General features: G+C 47.8%; 8 protein-coding genes across 8 annotated transcripts; 3 read left to right on the forward strand and 5 right to left on the reverse strand.

The window, feature by feature from the left end:
* Positions 1 to 486: 486 nt before the first annotated feature.
* N7484_003351 (SNF2-related protein) lies at positions 487 to 4263 on the reverse strand (the record flags this gene model as incomplete). Its single annotated transcript, XM_057113771.1, has 1 exon — positions 487 to 4263. One exon carries the CDS (start codon positions 4261 to 4263, stop codon positions 487 to 489), a length of 3777 nt encoding a protein of 1258 aa, XP_056973911.1.
* A 1974-nt stretch (positions 4264 to 6237) lies between these two features.
* N7484_003352 (uncharacterized protein) lies at positions 6238 to 9198 on the reverse strand (the record flags this gene model as incomplete). The annotated part of the gene is made up of 3 exons (XM_057113772.1): positions 6238 to 6276; positions 6341 to 8603; positions 8654 to 9198. 3 exons carry the CDS (start codon positions 9196 to 9198, stop codon positions 6238 to 6240), a joined length of 2847 nt encoding a protein of 948 aa, XP_056973912.1.
* A 609-nt stretch (positions 9199 to 9807) lies between these two features.
* On the reverse strand, positions 9808 to 10254 carry N7484_003353 (YjgH family protein; the record flags this gene model as incomplete). Its single annotated transcript, XM_057113773.1, has 1 exon — positions 9808 to 10254. The coding sequence occupies one exon, from the start codon at positions 10252 to 10254 to the stop codon at positions 9808 to 9810; it is 447 nt and encodes a 148-aa protein (XP_056973913.1).
* Positions 10255 to 11607: 1353 nt separating this feature from the next.
* On the forward strand, positions 11608 to 12258 carry N7484_003354 (LysM peptidoglycan-binding domain-containing protein; the record flags this gene model as incomplete). Its single annotated transcript, XM_057113774.1, has 3 exons — positions 11608 to 11689; positions 11754 to 12174; positions 12234 to 12258. 3 exons carry the CDS (start codon positions 11608 to 11610, stop codon positions 12256 to 12258), a joined length of 528 nt encoding a protein of 175 aa, XP_056973914.1.
* A 999-nt stretch (positions 12259 to 13257) lies between these two features.
* N7484_003355 (uncharacterized protein) lies at positions 13258 to 14351 on the forward strand (the record flags this gene model as incomplete). Its single annotated transcript, XM_057113775.1, has 3 exons — positions 13258 to 13309; positions 13373 to 13614; positions 13695 to 14351. 3 exons carry the CDS (start codon positions 13258 to 13260, stop codon positions 14349 to 14351), a joined length of 951 nt encoding a protein of 316 aa, XP_056973915.1.
* Positions 14352 to 14620: 269 nt separating this feature from the next.
* N7484_003356 (uncharacterized protein) lies at positions 14621 to 16391 on the forward strand (the record flags this gene model as incomplete). Its single annotated transcript, XM_057113776.1, has 5 exons — positions 14621 to 14679; positions 14750 to 14832; positions 14894 to 15248; positions 15312 to 15540; positions 15597 to 16391. The coding sequence occupies 5 exons, from the start codon at positions 14621 to 14623 to the stop codon at positions 16389 to 16391; spliced, it is 1521 nt and encodes a 506-aa protein (XP_056973916.1).
* A 799-nt stretch (positions 16392 to 17190) lies between these two features.
* On the reverse strand, positions 17191 to 19114 carry N7484_003357 (TolB family protein; the record flags this gene model as incomplete). Its single annotated transcript, XM_057113777.1, has 4 exons — positions 17191 to 17410; positions 17461 to 17901; positions 17952 to 18668; positions 18813 to 19114. 4 exons carry the CDS (start codon positions 19112 to 19114, stop codon positions 17191 to 17193), a joined length of 1680 nt encoding a protein of 559 aa, XP_056973917.1.
* Positions 19115 to 21736: 2622 nt separating this feature from the next.
* Positions 21737 to 22704, reverse strand: N7484_003358 (Bax inhibitor-1 family protein; the record flags this gene model as incomplete). Its single annotated transcript, XM_057113778.1, has 3 exons — positions 21737 to 22331; positions 22397 to 22467; positions 22549 to 22704. 3 exons carry the CDS (start codon positions 22702 to 22704, stop codon positions 21737 to 21739), a joined length of 822 nt encoding a protein of 273 aa, XP_056973918.1.
* Positions 22705 to 22938: the final 234 nt, after the last annotated feature.

Raw genomic sequence — 22938 nt, forward strand, 5'->3', positions numbered from 1 at the left:
CTTGCCCTTCCGAGATTTTTTATCAAATCCGATTTGAGGATCAAAGGGAAGGTGGGGCTGATAGGAGAGAAGGACATTGCGGGGTTGGGGTTCGATGATTTGGGGATGTGGAGTCAACGTATTGAGTTCATCTACAACATCCTCTGATAATAACTATCGTCTGATGAGGTAATTTTTGTAATTTGGATCATGCAACTTCTACTATGAATGCGGTCCTGGCGAGGTCACTGTCCTTTCCAATTTCCCGACTGTCGAATTTTCGCCCTCATAGCAGATGGCTCAACTTTGATTGTATGATAATTTTAGTACACAAGTTCCTCACTAAAGTGGTCGTGGAGAAAGTACATCAAATGCCGTTAGAGGTAGCCTATATGACTAGGCAGGCAAAGTCTCATCCCAAATTCTCATATCATTTTCTGTGTGTTTTATCTTGCAATCCTGAAGGGCTAGATAGTAATTATATCCCTTTGCACTCGCGCCGAATACTCATAGCGAAAAAACCCGCTTCGTACTCGGTCCTTCGCCATTGTCCTCTGGGCCTCGGGGACGCTTACGAGTTTCCGTCAAGTCCTCTGGTTCCTTCTCCTCCTGCTGCTCCTTCTGCTCTTCAATGACAACATGACGAGTCATGTTGTTGATTCCCTGTCCGTGACGGCGTGAGTGGTAACGTGTATCTTTGGCCACCACGTCCAACTCCATCTCATTCCCCATTCCACTGCGATCACCACACCCTTCTTCTTGGCCCATCAAATCGCGGAAAAAACGATCACATAGATCTTCGATATCTCCATCTCTCTCGTCCTTCTCATTGATCGAAACTCCTTCTCGTGCTCTATTTTCCTGCCGGTGCCTCAGAACTGGCTCGAAAGCCTCTCTGTTCTGTGCAGCAATCTGACCTCGAAGTTTCGTCAAATTACGCCATTCCATCCAACGCTGAATCGTAGAATCCTGAAATAGATACCAAATTTTCTGTGGCTCTTTTTGGCCCAGGCGGTGCATTCTTCCGATGGCATGGAAAACTCGGTTATAGTTTATGGCCGATTCCATGAGAACAAGACGACTGCAATTGCTCTGCAAGTTGAGGCCAAAGGCCCCAAGCGTATATGTCGTGATGAACACCGAACAGTCATTGTTGGAGTCGTTGAAGCGATTTATAGCTTCCGTGCGGTCAGCTACGCTCATAGGTGAGGTTATAGCCGCAAATTCCAGTGATAGTGCATGTAGCAGCATCTGAACCAGCCAAACTGTCATAGGCCAATTGCAGAAGATCACGAAGCGAGGCTTGGCAGACGAGGGTGTAAGACCTTCTGCAAGAAAGATCTTGAGCAAATATTTCAAGCGAGGAGATTGGCAAAGTAGGTATCTTGCTCGATCGAATCTAATTCGGGGAGGCGGGTTGATTTTCCCTTCTACCGTCAGCTGCCAAAACAGTTCGAAGCACATATTGCCCTCTTTGGCAATATCCGCTACATGCTCAGTGTACTGATTTGAGATACCCTCGAGGTTTAGGAAAGTGTCGAGCTTTGCATGGAAGGCCAAGGCGCATAATCGCCGGAGTTTGCCACTGTTGACTCGCCCCCTTCCAAACAGTTGAGCCTCAGATAAAGTGGCAGATCGAAACTTGCCATTGTGAGCTCTCCCCTTCCCATTCAATTGAGCATCAGAAAACGTCTCAGGCGATGAATCATTTTCCTTTTTGACTAGACCCTTGATGATCTTGGAATACAGCAAATCATGCTCCCTCTGTTCAGCATCTGAGTAACAGAGTTCCACTGTCATAACACGCGCAGGGGGGATCTTTCCACCGATTTGGATTTTCTCTCCAGCTGGCATCTCAATATCATCGCCCATTTGTCTTTGTAGAATACAAAGGCGGAAGATGATGGGGATGAGCTTGCACGCCTGTCCGGGTGTTAATCGCCGACTTTGTAGATCGACCAACAGCTTGGGGTTCAGCAAACCCCAAGGAGCTGGAGTCGGCAATTTAGGCAGTCTTGACCATGCGCCATAAACATCAATCAAGTAATCAGCTCCTCCGCCTGATCTATGTCTCATGCCGGGTGCAAGTGGCAGATCAACTTCTTCCTCTTCCTCCTCGCCGTCGGCAGACGATCGCTTGTGCAACAAACTCAGAGGGCCATTGAGGTCTGTAAAGCTGTTTGACATTGGCGTGGCTGTCAAAAACCAGATGGCATCATACTCAAGGAGGGAAATACTCTGATGCTGCTTGCTCAGAATGTTCTTCACTCGGTGGGCCTCATCGCAAATGATTCTGCTAAACTTGAAAGCCTTCAATCGGCTCACATAGTTGATAGCGGTGCTCATATTATCACTTTGAACAACCCCGAGTCCTTGGATAGCACTGGCTGTTGTTTTAGAGCCTTGGCTACCCAGTGCATATCTCACTGATTGAGCAGGCCGTTGGTCTGATAGAATTGATCTAGGATCGTCCGTAGACTCCGTTTCCTCGATCGTATCTATGACATCAAGGTCAAGACACTCGTCGTCATTCCCAGCACTGGAAGTTAAATGAACTTCTGAGTGAGAATTTTCCGGGTCATTCTCATCATCACTTTCCAGATGAACAGGGTCTACCCCCCTTCCACCACTCTGGTGTGTTGTTCGAAAAGCAAATGTGTCATAAGTGCTGATTATGACAACTCGCAAAGTCTCAATACTGCTGGAATCCAGGGTTCGCAAATACTCCATCAAAACGTCATTATTGTTTATAACGCACTCCTCACGGTGGGTTTTGGGGCTTTTTGGCTGGGGTCCATAAAACACCTTGATCACGAAGGTATCTCCAAAATGTTCCATAGCCTCTGCATACCACATATCGAGCAGACTCTTTGGACATAGCACAAGCTGTGGATAGTATGTTCCGTTCTCAGAAGTCTTGGTAAGTGAACGTTCCATCAGGGTGTACGTTGTTCGCGTCTTCCCAAGTCCGCACCCATCAGCAAGAATGCCTCCGTGTAGTGGTGACTGCTCTTCCATGTCCATCATCCATGCCACGGCAGTAGCCTGCCAAGGCTCCAGAGAAACCGGCTTGCTAATTCTGTGAGAGTGGAGATACACACCATCCTTCGTCACGGTCAGCCCTGCTTTGTTGCAAGCATCTTGGAATTCTCTGGTTCTGGCAGACATGGTATAGTCTCTCCTTTCAACCACCGCGCAACCTACGTCGTCTGCCAAATCCATATTGTTGGCAGCTTCATGGTCATCTCCTTCATCGTTGGCTGTCATGATGGCCTCGCCGATAGATGCTACCAGGGCAACATGAGTGTCCAGGCTAGTCTGTCGTGGTTGCGTGTCAATTGGTTCGAAAAGAACACAATCTTTGGAAAAGTCCCTATCCTCATCCACGAAATAATTGTGCAGAACTCTGTATACATCGTCTGACATTGCAGGCTGTGGTCCAGGTCGAGGCCGAATAAGGGCACGTTGAATCGAATTCATTAGCTCCGCAACAGCCTTCTCATTCGCGGAAGGTGCATTGGGACCAAGTGCTTGGAGGTTGGCATAATCTTCAAATGGAGAATAAGCTTCCATCCCAAGCAAGCTTCTTCTGAGAGCGTCCAAATCTCCAGAGCTGGATGACTGCCCAGGAGAGATCGAAAGCAAAGCTGAGGCGGAAGCCGAAGCGGAAGCTGAATGATTTGTAGGTCTGGCTTCCACGTACACAGGGAGAATTCGGTTTTGATTGCGCTTATTCAAGATTTCCGCGTCGATATTTCTCCCTTTGAACGATCGATGACAGTTTGCAAGAAATATGCACATGTGCAACACGTCGTATGGATCCAGACTCAAGGGAGTGTCTTCGACTTTCGACTTCTCACAAAGACGTGGCACGGCCTTCATGCACTTCACGGCGTACCAGAGGGTGCTCATGGCAGCAAGGGCATCCGCGGTCACGTCATTTATGCCAATCTTTGGTGGACTGGCATCTTCGAGCACTTCTCTGCAGACTTTTTCGTTCAGGATCTTGTCGACCCAGTTGCCTCTCAAGGTCTTCGGAGCTTTCGATGGGTGTCCGAACTCTTTTTCACGGGCTTCGAGGTACTGGTTAACCCATGTTCTCATTGGGCTTTCCTTTGCCAGTGCTATGCTGTCAAATGTCCTGGTATCCGGCATATGAAGAGTGTTGACCTTTGCAAAACTGCCAACAAGAGCAGGCCAAGATCCATCAATTTTCTTCACCCAATCCTTGGTATAGCTCACACCAAGGATTCCACAAGGCTCAGAAGTCTTTTTCTTCGACATTTTGTTTCTGAAAACTCCACTAGTCAATAAATGTATGGTCAAAAGTGGTGGTAGAAAAAAGATGTGTGAATCAAAGTTGAAAAAGCTGTCGAAAATTGTGAAGGAGATAATGTATGAAGCGAATAGCAATCGGTGAGATCAAATAGGAAGAGGTATGTCGAAACAAATGTCATCGGAGAATGGATGCAAAGGCAAGTTTCAAGCAAGTGGAGCGTGTGAAGATTCGATGTGAAATCACATACCGAGACAGACAACTGGGCCAAGTATTCGAAAAGTGATCAAAGGTGTAGATGTTGTAAGTTGATGTAGAAGAATGAAAACGAGAAAAGAAGAGGTGGAGGTTTTAAAAATCTGATCAGATAATGAGAAGCAGACTTGTTGGAAACTTGTTGAGTGAATCAACGAGCAAATATATCACAAACGTCGAGAGACTAAATGTGAGATATAGTCGATGATCTGCTCTGATTATAGCAAGCTCAATGGTCTTGTGATCAAATATGCCGAGAGTGTATGAGGATGCGTCAAGGATGTGTCAAGAGGAGAAGTGGAAAGGCAAGGACTGGGTTAGATGAGTAAAGAGACCTCGAGATCAAGCAGTGTAAGAGTGTGAAAACACAAGTCTAGCCTTTAATCTCGAAGATGGTTGAAAACTTCGGTCGAAGGTTAATGGAGTGAGAAGCAAAAAGGTTGAATGATATGGTGTCTCCGAAGATATGTGGAGTATAGCACCTGGAGGTTGATATATAGTCAACTCTCACTTATAGTACGGCGGGTATTAGAACACTCCTGCTTATAGTATCATCCGCTTGGATGAACCCACTTTTCCGGGTTTTCCCATACAGAAATCTCACTTATAGAACACTCACCTTTGTACACTCCCATTTTGCTGAGTCATTCGCCTAGTCAGCTCAATCAACCTATCAGAATGCCTGAATACTCTCCCCCCCCCTGTTGAAGTACGTCAGTCTGGCCACCTAAGCCCCTACTACACCACCACCAAAGCTATATATAATGAAGTACCTAATTGATAATGTTCGTAATGATAATATAGTACTACTTGATCAATTTCTTAGACTTCATTCGAGGAAGATATCATAACCCGAGATAAAACCGATGGGTAAGATTTATGTATATAGAAAAAGCAATACGCACAGTACTTCTTTGCTGGAAAGGTACACAGTACACTTGTTTCAGGCTCTTAGAGTGATGAGAATAATCTCAGTCAAGTCCTACAACGGCATCACTACATCGATTCGGCATACCTATATGTGAAGATTTTCCACTCTCCAAGAGGCATGGTTCCATGGTTCCTAGAAATTGAGAAAGGATTCCCGACTAGCCTATGAATCCGGTGCACAGGAGGCAATCAGTAGATCAGTATCGACCTTGCTTGCTTGTTTCGGTGTAACCTTTGGACAATCATAAAAGGCGTGTTTGGCCTCTAGAGAAGCCAAGACCCTTCGACAATCCTTTCTGAGCTAGGATTCTGCCTGGGCCAGGGACTAGCAATGGTATCGCTGGAGCAATAGAGAGGAATCTAAACTGACCGATGAGAAATTGGAGCATACTCCACCCCTCCCCGCTTGCATCATTTCTATCGATCCTAGATTGACCACCGAAGCAGGGTGCTAGTCAGCTCTTGCCCAGCGGCGGTTGATAGTGAATAGCACATTGCGGGCAAGGATGGCGAGTTGAAGAACCCGAGGTGAGGTAAAATCAGGTTTGTTCAAAATGAGTGCTGAATATGACTGAGCTCGCCCACCTATCGCAAGTACACGCTCTTTCCGTACTAATTGCGCACCTGTTGAAGATCGGCATGCCTCCACCAATTTCATGCGTTGTGCAATGGCCTGAAGACTGCTAGGATAAAATCCAAATAATAATTGTGAGAAACTATAGATTACATTCTTAAAAACGCGCCATTTCAGATATATGCATGCATCTATGGGAGTGAGGAAACCACCATTTACTTAGTTAAGCTTTCCACAGCTGATTGACTTGCTTCTTTCGGACCTACAGATTGGGTGATTAGCAGATGCATCAGATATTATCGGGCAATGAGAAGAGACAAACTCACCATAGGGGCCAAGAAGGTGACACCGATCGACAACGCCACTACTGTCAGAACAAGCTGCAATTTAGAGAAGCTCTTGCCAAGAACATCGAAGGCTTGGCTAGGAGTAGCTCGTGTTCCGTAGATATCGCCACCAAAAGCGAAGACAAGACTGGTGCTCTCCAGTAAAGTAGGCCGTGACAGGACAGTCTTGATGCCCGAAACATCACGGACGTGAGTCAGGAACCATCTGCCATCAAACTCTAGGAATGGAGCGTAACGGAAAAGTCCTTCTTCCGCCTCGGAAGAGGTAGGGTCTCGGTCAACAGGGCGACGAGGGTCCAGCACGGGACGGGGGATACCCACGATAGAGCTAGACTCTGGCAGAGTGCAGAGGAGCTGGCGGGTAGTGATTCCTTGGCGAGTCTGGGTGACAGCCATGTGAGAGATAGGCTCAGGAATAACGAATGCCTGGGCGACGACATGAGGTGATGGGGGGCTATCACCATCGTTGCCGTGAAGGCTAGAAAAGTTTCCAGCCGAGTCCAAAGGTCCACGATCATTAGCAGCAGGTGATTCGTAGAGCTCGGAGATCACGAGCTGATATCCCTTGGCAGAGGATTCATCGACATCATCGCCAAAGAAGGAGTAAGCAAACCAGTTCTCACTTATGACTGACGCAATAGGTTGCGTCGGGTCAACACCGTTCTGGGTGGTGGCATATAGCACCTTGCCGGACACACCGTCCAGGAGGTAGAACCCGGCAGTGTTGTCCTTCTCGTTCACAGCGGTGATTAGCGCCAGATTGGGGTTCAGGTATTTGTACAGAACAGACCGGTTACCGAGAACCTTGCCAATCGATGCAATAGGATCGTGCACAGGACGAGATGTTGCATGCACGACCTTCTGGCCGGAAGGAGGCACAAATTCCCAAACTGGGGACTTGTTGTCCTGTCCGGACCAGCCAAGAACACGACCATCGGCGCTGGTCGTCACGAGAAACCCGATGCTATCGTCGAAAACAGCAGCCGGAGAACCATCTTCATTGATTCCAAGAATCGGATGATTCTCTAGGGAGACAATGGATTGCAGTTTGACGTTTGTAGGAGCAGTACGGGAAGTCACTTCACCGGTAGAGACGTTGACAGTTGCAGAGCTTCCGTCACTTGCATAAATTGTCGCCACCCCAGGACGGGTCACAATAGACTTCACATCCCATTGTGAAGTTTTTTCAACTTGAACACTCCATTCGACGGCGCCTTGCTTGCCAGTGTTCAAGGCATAAAGACGGCCACTCTTGGTGGCTACGATCACAGGCTTAGCCACACCAAAGTTATCAAGGTTAGTGACCTCATCAGTCAGCACGCTGCTCACAATACGCTGAGGGAGTTCTTTCAGCCAGTCTGGGAGATGCTGGATATCACGGATGTGGCGCTTCACCCGATGGATGTATGCGCCAATCAAGCTTTCGTGTCCCTCAACTTCTAGCTCATGAACCAGGTTCTCCTGGACTTCTTGTTCAACCCAGGTTGCAGCCACAGCATCAATCAAGGCTTCGTGCCTAGTCCATTCGGTTTGACCATTACGAACCAACTCCCAGGTTCCAGCTTCCCGCAGAACAACAGCACGCACAGCTACCGACTTTCCTTTGGAAATCACTTCTGACACAGCGTGCAGAGCACGTTCAGTAGAGGCGGCTTTCACATCCCAGCGTCCCAAAATTCCGTGCGATGCGGAAGAAACAATGGTAGCCTCAGAGTCAGTAATGCGGGTAAAGTAAACATTGGCATCAATGTTGCTAGTAGCCACCGCAGACTGTCCCTGCAGGTAGGGCAATTGATACGCCTTGGTCACAGCCGAAGTCTGCAAGTCCACATGATAAACTTCAGCCCATGCACCGGTCTCAGTCACGTAGTGGACCAAGAAGTGAGAGAGCGAGTTCAGTTTATGAGGAGCGTGAACCGTAATCTGTCGAATTTCCTGGCCGGAGGTATTTTCAATGTTGACTGTTTGGATTTGCTTTGTGCCAATGACATTGACCTTCAAAGTCTTATATGTCTTATCCGCCCAGACGATCAAGGGCGAGGCAACATTGGCGCCTACAAAGAGAACGGATTCTGGGGTCGCAATTTCATTCTCCGAATTTAAGACATACTGGCGAGTTTGGCGGCCATTCACGGGATCCAGTGCAGTGACCTTGAGCTTGTAACCCTTCAGCAAAGCTGACTGGAGCGAAATGTAGAAGACCTCCGTGGGAGAAGATGACACTTGGAACGCAACATCACCACTAGACCGATTAATCAGCAACAGCTTCAAGAAACGCGAGAGCATACTAACCTGGTGTCCTTCGATTCCCATTTCGTCTCTCCAGTGTTACCATCCAACCGTCTCACAATGCCGGCACTTTCGCTACCAACTAATGCCAGTGTATCTCTAGCACCGGATGTCGCGCTGGCCTCCGCCAGCTCCAGCAGCTCTACGTCCGCAACCACTCCATCTTGGAACTTGTTTTCCCAAATCAGTTTACCATCTTGGGCAGTCCAAGATGAGATGTAATTTCCAGCTGCGCCGACAACAGCATTATGTCCATCCGAGCCGCGCAGGATGCCGCCCCCGTTGGTAGGAGAGCCCGCCTGGGAGAGATCCTTACGCCAAATTAAAGCCCCGTCGCGAGGATTGATGGCACCCAAAATCGATTTGTCGGAGATTGTGTAGAGGAGAGATGCATTTGAGGCGGAGGAAGGCTTGAGGAAGAAGGTCGAGTCGGGGGAGGGGGTACCGATGAGGGCGTGGTGGAAATCAATGTGATTGACCTCATCGGGGTAAATAGCCGCTGCGGGCGACACGCACGCAGCGATAAAGAGGGCCACTTGGAGCCACATGTTGCTATCGCGCGAGCATTGATGAACCGACTTGAGTGAGGTGGTGTTTGTCGAGCTTCTGGCGAACCGCGGGCGGTGATCTCCCCCGGACCCAATCAAAGCGGACGTGACCTCTTTACTTTCTCCAAGTCCACCTTCGTACGCTTATTGGATAGCGACTAGTATCTTAGTTTGGTAGCAGTCAGTGTCTAACCAAACTACAATACTTCTAGTATCAAGGTTCTTAATTCTGTAGGTTGTTAACGAAAATTTGGGCTGGGGACTTGCATTACTCAATCCGTCCACGACATATACGTACTCGGCAATTGGGCTATGCGGGCCCGCTTGGAATCTTTACTCTCAATAATCTTGGACAGATCTCAAGGAAAGAGACTCCGTGGCTTTAATGTGAATTCAATTCTGTCCCTGATGCCAATATTCTAATATATAATCCATGATTTGGGATTCTTTTGAGAGCATTGATTTCCTGGTAGCTTGTTCAGGTGTACGTACACTTTCCAAGGTTCCAACTTACATTGAGAGAGAGAAAGAGAGAAGAAAGAAAGGAACATTGCCAGTAGCAGTTGAAGACCTCTGGGATGGAAATTTAGTCGACTTTCGAATGTTATCTCAATCAACCAAGTCGGCAACCGCATCAGCTTCAATCTCCACGAGCATACTATCATCAACAAACCCATTAGCCACAATCATCGTTGCAGCCGCCCCTATCTGCCCTCCGCGGTCTTTTCCCAAAATCTCTCGAAAAGCTTCCCCTACCTTGCCACAGTCCTCTTTCCTGCTGACGAACATACGGCATCTTACAATACTTTCAGCACCTCGGCCCCCCACGGCCTGAATGGCCTCAATGATCTCTTCCAGTATAAGACATGCTTGTCGCTTAGCGTCACCAGGAAAACGAACCCGTGGTGCTGATGGAGATGAGTTTGGATCTGCGGAGGTTGTTCCAGACACCCAGATCAGATCCCCGTGACGCACTGCCCGGTAGTAACCTATCCGAGCTTCCCAAGGGGAGGCGGTGCTGAAAAATCGCTTTTTAAGAGGCTGAGCGGAGGTCATAGTTGTTTTGGGTTGAGTCTGGATGATGAAGAGTCTCAAAGGCCCGAAATCAGCATTTATTCGGCCTCAAAGAGCTCACTAGATTGATTACCTTGACTTCCAGTCTCAAATGTCTGAAAGCTGCTGACTCAAGTGCGTTTGGATTCCAAATCCCGGATCTTTTGTACTCGGGCGCCACAGTGACTCATTTGTCCATTACGGTCTACTCAAAATCCACCTTTTTCCCCCCAAGCGGCTTCGATCAACTGGTGGGAATACCCGTAACTCAATAGTCACGAGCCTATTGACATACTCCGAAGTATTGTGAATGACCAGTTTGAACAAGGAGATCCATTGCCAACAACCAGTCTGTCTGTGAGACTACGACTGAGACATTTTAGAAATACCGAGATTTTTTTCGGGGCATTTCCAAGCCATTAGGCCTTGTTCGGTACAAAGAGCAGCAGGTTGTTGATTCTTGAGCCCCCACTGGTCAAAAAGAAGAAAATTGGCGTGGGGAAGTTCATATTCCGGGGAACACCCTTAGAAACCCGGAGCTGCCAATCCGAAACGGGTCACAAAGGCCGAGTCTTCAACTACAAATCGCACGCTAATGTCAACGGAAAATTTCTTGTAGCCACCCAGAGAGCCAAATTCTGCAAAAGGCGGATCTCCCAGTAAGTGTGTTATGGATAAATGTGTCTTAGCGTTGGATTCCGGCTATATCATCTTCCCTCAGTGCTTCATACTTTTTCCCAAATGCTGAATAGAATTAACTTTGACGTCAAATGCAGGCGAAAGCCACGATTTTCATACTCATTCAACGATTACTCCAACCAAAGTATAGACCCAATGACGTAGGTCAGCTCGACGACACTCTTATCAATGGAGAGGCATGTCAATTTTTGTGTGCTTTTCCGCATGGACTATGCCTCACACACTCCTTTCGTTCAATAGTAGCAAACACAAGGAAACTCCAGGTTTGTGGGGATTGTAATATAGAAGGCGGGGGAAACTTGTACTAGGCGAAAGAAAGCGTATTGGCGCAACAATCCGAGTGGCTGATGGTATTTACTCCACAAGGTAGCGGACAGGTACATGAAGCTTTTCACTAATGAGAAGAAAACCTAATTCCTTCTGGGCCTTAGCTGGATGCAAATGTCGGACGAGACTTCAGTCCCGAAGTGTAGAGCCTCGGACATAGCTCAAGCTTGTTTCTCTTGAAGTCCAGAACGTTGTGGTATAAATAGAGCAAATAACCTTCCCCAAGAACAGATTCATACATCAGTTTCAACCCAACTTTCTGCAGCAACAAAAAATTGAATCTTTGTCCTTCCTGCTACTTGGCCTCGTTACCTTACTTCGCTTGGAACAATGCTGTGCCTAAAGCAACTGGTTGGTCTCATCGCCTTGGCTAGGATGAGCACTGCTCTTCCGGCAACAATTGAATACAATGGTCAGTCAAAGTACTCTCCCGTCTCTACGTCACCTCAACTACTGAGTGATATTTTTTTGTTTAGTTCCATCGGAAGCCGGAAGTGTTCTCAACCTGAATGTTGCCCTCCGCAACGGTACCTATACTGTGAAAGCCAATGACACTATCTACACCATTGCCACCAAGCATGGTGTCGGTGCTTGCGACATTGCCCGAGTCAACGTTCTCGCCGACCCCAATTACCTTTACACAAATGAGTCATTGCTCATTCCTCAGATTGCAACATTCCCCGACGACACCTCTTGTTTCAGCACAAACAACACCGAAACAACTGCAACATGTATCTACGGTGGTCCTCACGTCTACACTATCCTTCCGGGTGATACGATTCAGAAAATTGCAAACGAGCGCTACAATATCACTGTTGAGTCGATCATGAACAACTCTCCCCAAACCGGGTATATTGCTGCTCTGAAGTTGGATACAATCACACGGATGCTACAGGTGTTCCTTTGGTTGTATTGGCTGATTGTGAGATCACGAACTGATTGCTACCTTACATTAGGAAAGGATTGCGATATAAATTGTGACTGTTCAAGGAAGAAAGGAGTGTCCCAGGCTACTACATCTTATTCCTTGGCTGATGTAGCTATTTCACAAGTTATTCCCCATAAATTATTGCTGTCATGATACATATATATTTAGTAAAAAGCGTATTACACCAAAAGAAAGTGCCATGAAGATAAGTTTTTATGCTGCCACCCATAAACAACTAGTACCAATAGCCTGTAAGCCCTTAGGTTTTGTCCAAAATAGAAGAATCACGCTGAACCTTCCCGAGTACCTACCATAGTGTCCGTTTGAGAAGCGATGCTTGCCATACCGAAGCCGAATACGCATATCGACATTTAAATAACGGGATTCGACAATTCACAGACATAGAGGCACAATGGGCAGAATCGACAGTCTTATAGGTGACTTGTATTGCCTATTTTGGAAAGCAATCCGCAGTAGTCGTCAGATGAGGTCATCATAACCGCCAGACTATGATGCTCGGAGTTACGCCGACTCGACGCAAATAGATATCAAGCCCTGAAAATAAAGTAGGCCCTAGTAATCTACGAGAACGACCTATATTCTGCAAAAACACTATGTCTAGCCTTATTCCGTCTTTCCTATGAGGCCGTGGTATCTCTAAAAGGTAACTTTGGCGAGCGAGTCCGTCTGCTCCACGGACGATCCAGTGGACCTCGGGAGGAAAATGAAGAAATGAAAAAGCCATGTATCGCAGCGACCCGTCAGATTGGCCAAAAGCAGCCAAGCAGACCCAGATATGAAGCCGAAAGAAGCACAGAGATCTCGGGCATTTTGCCGGCCTCGGCGAACCTTCTTGACAAAACATACTGCATACTACAGTAGTGGCGGTTAAATCCTCTGGTTCCCCCTCTTCTCCAAAACGGCTATAATACTCGCTCCAATAGAACCCGAAGTTCCACAAGGTCGTGTAAGCATATAAGAGACGTAGATTTTCGCGATGTTACTCTATCCTGCACGATTTTCACTTACCTGAAGGTTCCCCATACACGGCAATGGCAGTCTCAGTTCAAGGCAAAACAGCTATTATCACCGGTGCAGGTTCTGGTAAGCTATCCTAGTTAAAATCTTACAGCATCGCTTTTGTAGATATGCTCACCTTCCCATTAGGAATCAATCTGGCCTTTGCCAAATTGCTAGTGGAAAATGGATGCAACATTGTCATCGCCGACCTGGCTTTACGACCCGAGGCGCAGGTGCTAGTTGATAAACATACCTCTGGACCTGTACGAGCTGTGTTCCAGCAGACGGATGTCACAGACTGGATCCAACTTGAGCGGATGTTCGAGGTGGCCGAGAGAGAATTCGGCGCGATCGACATTGTTTGCCCGGGCGCGGGGATCTACGAGCCAGTATGTATTCATACCGCAAAGACTACTATAATCTACGATGCCGAGTGGTGAATGAAACCCCGCTAACAAATTCCTCACAGCACTGGACCAATTTCTGGCGTCCACCTGGCTCGACCGCAAGCAAAGATTCCCGCGACAGCGGCCGATACGCACTGGTGGACATCAACATCACCCACCCAATTCGTGTCACACAGTTGGCCATTGCGCATTTCCAGAAGCACCGCGATAACGGTCGCCTAAAGCATATCATCCACATCTCTAGCATTGCTGGACAGAACGAGTCGTTCTCGGCCCCAATTTACGTTGCCACGAAGCATGCCATCAACGGTCTGGTGCGATCGCTGGCTAAACTGGAGAGGATTGGCATTCGTGTCACGGCAGTGGCTCCGGGTGTTATCAAGACTCCCTTGTGGACAGACCATCCCGAAAAGATGAAAATGGTGATTGACAGCTCTGACTCCTGGGTGACGCCCGAGGAAGTGGGAGAGGTGATGCTGGCGATGGTACAGCAGGATCAGGTGAGCGAAATCATTGGAGATCGATCTGGTCGAGGAACGCAGTACAGGGTGAAAGGTGGGACGATTATTGAAGTGTCAAAGACGGTGCGGGAAGTTAAACAGTTTAACGATGAGGGCCCTGGAAATCGGCCAGGTAATACGGTCTCGGACAGCGAGGCGGTGGAGAACGAAAATTGGGCGCTTTTGTCACAAAAAGGATGGGGACTTTCAAAGTTGTAATTTAAGTCTGTAGAATCGTGATAACGAAGATTATGATGCCATATCTGTGAGCAAGCCACAATCGTTCAGCGGAGGAAGTGCGGAGAGACAAAGTCATGTGGGTGGGTCTAATCGGGGCCGAACTGATAAGAGGAGGCCAGCGCGCCGTTTCTTCTCTTTTGCATATCTCCCCAGCCTACCATCTTCTGCCCAGCTGTGCTGGACGCGGTTGCTATTAGGGCCTGTGCCTCCTTTTAATCAATCGGTATAACAGTTTCATTCTCATCACCATGGAGGAAGAGGCGGCCGTTGGTGGCCTTGCCGGTCCCTCTCAAAGCGGACTACGACGGTGAGTCAAGGCGTTATCTGCTTGTCAAGCGTCCTAAGAATACAATGACTAACGTTGATATCTGGATTAGGCGCATCGGTCGGGGCAAACGAAGTACAGGAGTCGTCGGTGAAGCTAGCTGGGCCAGTAGCGTGATCAATCTCGTCAACACAAGTGAGTTCGAACCAGGCGAATAATGGAGACACTAGATGGATGCTAATTGGAACCATCTCAGTCATCGGAGCCGGTGTCTTAGCGATGCCTCTGGCTATATCGCATTTTGGAATCGTGCTGGGCATATTCGTTATTTTGTGGTCGGCTGCAACTGCAGGATTTGGCCTCTATCTTCAATCTCGATGCGCGCAATATCTGGATCGAGGCAGTGCATCATTCTTTGCGCTTTCGCAGCTTACATACCCAAATGCTGCTGTGGTTTTTGATGCTGCTATCGCGATCAAATGTTTCGGCGTCGGGGTGAGTTATCTCATCATTATCGGCGATCTCATGCCAGGAGTGGTCCAAGGATTCGTGGGCGGCGACCCTTCATACGACTTCCTGGTAGATCGCCATTTCTGGGTGACTGCTTTCATGTATGTGCTTCTGTAGAGAATTCATTCTCATCCGACAATCATACTAACAATGTTGCTGGACAGGTTAATCGTAATCCCTCTCTCCTACCTGCGCCGATTGGACTCTTTGAAGTACACCAGCATTGCTGCTCTTATATCGATGGCCTACCTCGTTGTCCTGGTAGTCTATCATTTTATCAAGGGTGACACAATGGCTGATCGGGGTCCAATCCGCGTGGGCCATTGGGCAGGTCCCATTCCGACTTTGAGCAGTCTGCCTGTGATCATCTTTGCCTTCACATGTCACCAGAATGTAGGCTTTCAGCGATACCTTGCGTCCTCTTTCCTTGGAAGCTAATTTTTGATTAGATGTTTTCTATTCTCAACGAAATCGCCAACAACAGCCATTTCCGTACAACTAGCGTTGTCCTCGCCAGTGCCGGCAGTGCTGCTGCCACTTACATCCTTGTCGCTATCACTGGTTACCTCTCCTTTGGTAACAACGTCGGGGGCAACATTGTCGGCATGTACCCTCCAGGCGTTTACGCCACTATCGGGCGAGCAGCAATTGTCATGCTCGTCATTTTCTCCTACCCATTGCAATGCCACCCCTGCCGAGCTTCAGTTGATGCGGTGCTGAAATGGCGGCCTAACCCCAAATCCAGTGGTGCCGAAGGCGGCTCGCCCCATCGGCATCCGCTGTTGGGACCTCGCGGGACTCGTACACCAGAACCGATGAGTGACCTCCGCTTTTCGATCATCACCACTACGATCCTCATCCTGAGTTACCTCGTTGCTATGACCGTGTCATCCCTTGAAGCTGTCCTAGCCTATGTTGGCAGCACTGGTAGCACGAGTATCAGCTTTATCCTGCCGGGTTTGTTCTACTACAAGATTTCGGCGCCAGATTCGCCGGCCCATCGGGGCCTCCTGAAGGAAGATGACGAGGCTGCGGATGACATGTCTGATGAGGATGGGGAGGTCGAAGATGACGGGGAGGGCTCCTTGGCTCGATCCTTAACTGAGAGTGGCATCCTTCGTCGCCATACCCGCCACTGGCGCAAATCTTTGCTCCGTCGACTAAGCCTGGCCCTTGCCGGGTACGGCGTTGTGGTCATGGTGGTGTGTCTGATCACCAACACCTTCTTTATTGCCTCTCACTGAGGTCCTCTTTTTGCATAAATTCGCAATATACCGTCTAATTACAGATACTCCGATTTTCTAGTATTTTTGTTGCTTGCTGTCTACAGGCAGAAAACAGTCCTGCGTTTGCTTTCATGAATCTTCTAGATGTGAATTTTCACTCTGGGCTCGCTTCATTGCGTCGCCTTTTTACATTGGCCACAAACCATGGTCTCTTTATGGCATGCACTGTTTGGCGTTTAGAGCGTTGTATTGAGTAGCATTATTTTGCTTTTCCTTTTTTGGCTGTATTGTCATTCGCTTCGTGGTATGATTCGTTCGCCAAGTACGAATTGATTTTCATCTTGTACTACAGCCGGCTCGATTTTCGTTCCCCAGTATTTCTTGACACTTCAGGCCACTGTAAACCATCGTAAACTTCTGTGCTTCTATGATCCAAGGCTGGCCTGCTCCGATTGGCAACCATCACCTAGCGGCGTGGCAAAGATTTCGATTCGTAATTACGGGCACTCGACCTCAGTATAATGTTAGGACTGGGATTTCAGGTAGTATCTACCTAGGATTATTTGTTGAATCATTGATCTTATTTCCAAAACTCTGATTTCGAGGTTCCTTTCGTATATCATACAATTTGAAGCTTGTCATTCGGTCAACTGCATACCTAGATAAATTCACAGAAAAAGACAGAATCTGGGGTACATGTAAGCAAAGGCAAATATTTTTCTTTAGATCCGACTCTAGGATCTTGAAATAACGGAGTTCAAATGTCCTCGTATCATATCCGTTGGCTATCAGCAAGATAAAGAATCTCTTTCGCGGATCATAGAACAGCCTTGGGGAGATACAGCGGCATGGAATCTTCCCACATGGAGTCCGTCAGAGGTGTCTTTTTTGAACCATCCTTGTTCATAATCATGATCTGGTCATAGGGCTGGAAAGTATCGTCATATAATTCACATTCATACCGGAACCCATTCATGCCAGTCGACCACATAATGCGACCATCATGAGACCAGACAGCATGCGCATCATTGGCTCCGCTAGAGGTGAGAACCTTCAGATCGGTTCCATCGGGGCGAATAGTACACACATCGTAGTTGAAGCACTTGTTTTCCGGGTGAAGAGGATGAGTTCTCCATCCGGGGAGTATTCCGGAAGGTTATCCCATTCAGTAGTCAAGACTGTCATTTTTCTCGTCTCGAGATCGAGAATTCGAAGACCGATCTCAGACTTCTTGCCGTAGGTTGCAGTGTCAGCACCCCAGACACGGTATACGACCTTCTTGCCGTCGTGTGAAAAGCTAGGGTAGCCATTGTTGAGGGTAGTGCTGTTTGTGATGGAGTATGCACTGTCGACAAGGACCTCGGAGTAGAAGCCATTGGCGGTCGACTGCACAATCCAGCCACCGGATGCTTCGCGAGTCTCGAACCAGAATCCGACTCCGAATACAAGCCATTCGCCGTCGCGAGACCAGTTCGGGTTGTAAGCCGCAGCGCCGGAGGTTTGCGATGATGAGAGGAAATCAGCTGTGCTGGGGTCGTAGACTAGGTTCAGATCTCCTCCGGTGGTGTTCAGCGTCACGATGGAAGAGTTTCCAAGTTGCTTTTGAGTGATGCGATTCGCCCATCCACTCCGGAGTACTGGGGGAAGACGTCGGTGAAGCGGTAGTCCCATTCAGGGTCCCAGTTGTAAAGTTGCTTGTAACCATCACGAACCACCCAAGTGGTCTTCTCGTACACGACTTGCTTGCCATTGGGCGACCAGCAAGGTGAGCGCACGGTGCCAGTGAAATTGGTAAACGAACCAGAAGTGGTGTAGAAGCCTTCATTGGATCCGCCGCTCTTGAGCAAATAGGCAATGGTTCCGTTGTTGTCAATGTACTGAGGGAAAACTTTGATGCCAGCACCATCAGCTTCCACTTTTCGGTCTTTGCCTGTCGCAACATCCACCGAAACGATGGTGGAGTTTGCTGATGAGAGACTAAATGAACTGTGCGCGTTGTAGGTGTCCTCGCGTGTCATCTCGTAGTAGACAAGACGTTTGCCATCTTTGGACCACTTGGGAGATCCTAGGCAGTAGTAGGGCTTCGTAGCGATTTGGCGGAAGTCTGTTCCATCGAGACGGATCACATAGATTGAGAGCTCTTGCGTCGTCTCCCATTTAGTGAGACCCAGATAGTTTGGTTCTCCATGACCACTCCATTGCGTGTTCCGATCCGATGAAAATACAATCCATTCTCCATCAGGAGACCAAGCGGGGCGGAAGTAACCACTCATCAACGACGAGTTGGGATGATAACTGAGTCTTCAACTGCAGGAGTGGCCACCATTTTCTCCAGATCGGTGCCGTTTGGCCGGACGCGATAGATATCAGAGTTTCCATCGCCATTTTGTTCGGTCGTAAATGTGACACTCTCTATCGGGCGAAAATGAAGCATGGTACTCATATGCCGGGTCTGGGAGAAGTTGTCGCTCATTGGTACCATCTGCATTGGCAATATACAGGTTGGACGTTCCGGAAGCAATTCGGTTCATCATAGAGACACCCTTGCTGCCATCAGCGCTGCTGCTGGAAGTCGGGGCGGCAGAAGCAACGCTGGAAGAAGGAACGCTTCGGCGCATGTTGGCGTGGGCTTGAAGTTTTGCATGGTCGTCGGCATCTGATCTCTTGTCGAAGCCGTATGGACACCCAGCCAAAGCCGGACTGACAGCCAAGCCAGCCAACAGAGTCAATGATGCTCGCATAGTTGTTGAAATGGAAATGAATTGGCGTCAACACTACGAACACATTAAAGATACTGTGGGCGAATCAACCGGGTACTTATCCTAGTCTATTTTTCTCCCTATCCACGTATTGAGAGACTTTTATTCGTCTGCAAATCGCCTATTGGCATAGGATATATGAATCTGGGCCACGATGACACGTCGGACGTGCAACCCTCCACTCGAAATCGCTTGAATATCCACCAGGTATACCATCCTTCGGTCAATCGCCATCGTCATTGGTTGAATTTCCCAGATTGATATCAGCACCCCAGCCCTGAAGTATTAGGATCGACATAGTTTAAATCGGTTCAGTCCGAAATTCCCCCAAAGTAGTTTAGTTCGAAGTGGGTATGGTGGATGTCGGAGTGTGAATAACTTCCGACCCTGACGTCGACCATTTCACCGGGCGTTTCCACCTGGTTATGAATCGCCAAGAACGTGATATCAAGACGGAATTCACGGGGCTTAGCCTCGAGTATCAACACTTCTGCACCTCATAAAGATGGATGTCTTCCTTGACAGATTACCGGGTCCAGCGGTCCATTGTAAGAGGAATAATACCATGTCGATCCCAGCGTCCACAACTTTGACCCTCTATCCTGTAGAATATTAGTCCGGCTGGGCGATTACTGGCTGATTTCCTGGGCATGCGGTATAGCCTCCGAGAATCTTATCATATCCTTTCCCGATGCGATCACGCACAAGTGGTAAGCGAGTTCCATTTCATTAAATGGTATTACTTGTTTAGCGAGGAACCAAATATTGAGTCGTGTAAGGACATCTTGGCTCGAATCTTGTTTGTGAGCCTCTAGGGGATCGTAAACATGAAGATACATGCTGTGATACTATCCTACAGTCCCTCATGATTCATATTCATACGAATTATTCATCAAACTGAGTGTTTTGGCCAATAATCCGATGAGGATCCTGGGATCGACGCATGAAGCCTTGAATGATAATCCTTCGCTTCTGATTTTTTAGGATTTTAAATGAGCTGACGCGTTTCAAGAGTCAGCTGGGAATGAATGAAACTCCCAGTAGACTTCGGGCAACCGGAGAGTGAAGCCAGGTTACACTCACCCTTTCTTCATCAATCGGAATTGGTGTTCAAGCTGCATGTCAGACTATCCATGATTCTCGAAAGGAGCATCTTCTCATTGGAAAACTCTGCAGCCGAAATGCAAGGGTTGACCCAAACTTATCATTTGTCGTGTACTCGTTCGTGCTACCCGCTATGATGATAGTTCTAACCAGGCGAGATGTGTGTCTACATCACGCCCTTGACTGATCGTTGCCTTGTGATGCTATCTTTTCCCTCTGTTGCTTCTTTCCCCTCTTTTTTTTTCTGCTAGCTCGTTGTTTCTGTCTTTATTCTGTCCCCAGCACTCTTGAAGATGTAGCGCACCTAGTCACCACAAATGCTGGTCATGTTTGTGGTTCTAGGTGCTATATCTGGACTGGAACTGCATATAAATAACTCTCCGGAATCAAGCATATTCTACATAAGTATAGCTATTTTCAATTGGACCAATTCAATCATCTCCTACGTCAACGGGGGGCACCTCGGGGCCAATGACTGTCCCCATGTTTTGCAGAAGTAAGCGTAGGATGCTGATTGGGCAGATGTGCCTGGCTTCATGATGCATGAAACCACATCAAGCCCGAAGTCACTACGCGCTGCCCCGACCAATATTCGTTTATGGCTCTTCCAATGTTTTGTGCTCTCTGAATTGATTCTAGCTTAAAGCATAGAGTGAATAGGCTTTGAACATCTACAATCTCAAGACCGCTATTTATCTCATGGGCTTTTTTATGGTATCAATGAAGTTTGTGCGACTATGTATTCCTATGAACTGGAGAATGCAAACTATAAGATGTTTATCTGTCAAATTATGGAATGATTTGAAGGTTGCTAGGATAGGTACATGCCATGAGATTCGTTCTTGTTTTTTCAGGTTTGGGATGTTCCTTATTCGAGCGCGCGCACGAACTATCATTGAGACTCGGCAGGCCGAGGCTCCTATAGGCGTACATCGAGTTGCTGGAATCTTGATTATGTGGTAAGGTATTTAATGCTTATCGAAGCAAGGGAAGGTGTGATCAGGCAAAACCTGGCGGTAGTTGAAGCAAGGAAGCGAGAGCCGCAAGGGGAGAATATAGCAGCTGCCGGTGGCACTTACGGTCATCTCATCGAGTAATGAGAGCTAGAAATATGGGGTAGTGCCAATCTTAAAACGCGGCAAGCCGTCTGAACGGAAGTAGCGGGGAGAACTTGAGTGGGGTAAAATATTATGTATAGTTATTTCAACAGCAATCCAAAGAAACCCCTCTCGTGATATAGACCGAGGGAAATTGAGCCTCTTGTACAGCATGATGACGAACGAAATTTCAACCAAGAGTAAAACGATAGTAATATGTAAGATCTGACTTATGATAGAGAGGTGAATCAAAACAAGAAGGAAAAAGACAGACACTGGTTCTCATGATTCCAGCTCCGAGGAGCGTACTAATTCCAAACTAATTCTTATCATACCGTTGACTGTTCGTGATCTTCTTTGGAAATAGGTGTCAAATCCTGGCGCTATTTCTGAAGGCCTGCACCTAGTTGTTGTGCTGTCCGTTCAGGATACGGAGAATGGACATGAACAAGTTCAACACATCCAAGTAAAGCGAAATAGCCGCGGCGATCTCCTCTTCGACATGGTAGTGACGCATCACCAGCTGTGTGTCAACCAGGATATAGCCCGAGAATATCAAAGCTCCAAGCACGCCATACACAGTCTCCGTGGCGCTGCCGAATGGTAGGAACATCGCAACGAAACCGAAGAGGACCATGAACCACAACGCGCCGAATAGATACGGCATCCAGTTTGTAAAGTCATATTTTGTCTGGCATGCGAAGAGCGTCAAGGCGAGGAAGATGCCCAGAGTCAGGACGAGAGCTTGTACGACAACCCGTGCATCATAAAATGATGTCACCACGCTGATAGAGTAGGCTTCCGTTACTGTGAAGGCGGATAGGAAAAGCAGGTTGGACGGGTAAGACTTGCGCTTCCAGTAGGTTGCTAGCATAAATCCGAGGGCACCGAATATGGAGATTATCATCAACCAGAAGTTGGACTGGATCCATATGCGGTAGGAGTCGTTGAAAAAGGAGATGGAGCTGAGGATGGTTGTAAGGAGAATTTGAGCGGTGCTGGAGGAGATTTGAGGTTAGTTCAGAAATTCAGCTCCAATACTTTCGAAAGCTCCTGCACTTACAGGATCGAGTACACCTTGCGCACAAACTGCATCCTGATTTCAATGGTTCCCTCTGCCACAGTACCACCGAACTATATCAAGAGACCATGATCAGCATCTTTTGTTCTTGTCTTGTCATTGATGAGAGAATATATTCAGAATATTCTACATACCTTGAAATCATCGGGAAGGTTGTCATTTTCTGTGCGAGGCTCAAGTGGTTCAGCAGGCTCAGCAGTTGCCTGGTAAGATGGTGGCGCTTGAGTGTAGTGCTGGTCCTCAAAAGAGTCCCGCTGCGGGGCGGCCTGATACCGGGTGTTCGCAGCCATTTTGTCGGATTTCAATATTCTTTGATTTCGCGTCTCTTTCGACTCCTGGCTGGATGAAAGTATTGGAGAGAAGTGGATGGAAGGAAGCCTTGAGATCAGGATGACAATGGGGCGCGGGCCATGTGACGCTGGTATTGGGTCACGTGTAGATTTATCTCCCCGATAAGAGAATGCGGAGAGCTCCAACTATATCGATCTACAACATGCAGTATAGTAGAAGAAAACAACCTTTTT

Source organism: Penicillium longicatenatum (genome assembly GCF_028827895.1).
Source record: "Penicillium longicatenatum strain IBT 33135 chromosome Unknown contig_2_segment0_segment0, whole genome shotgun sequence".
Classification (NCBI taxonomy): domain Eukaryota; kingdom Fungi; phylum Ascomycota; class Eurotiomycetes; order Eurotiales; family Aspergillaceae; genus Penicillium; species Penicillium longicatenatum.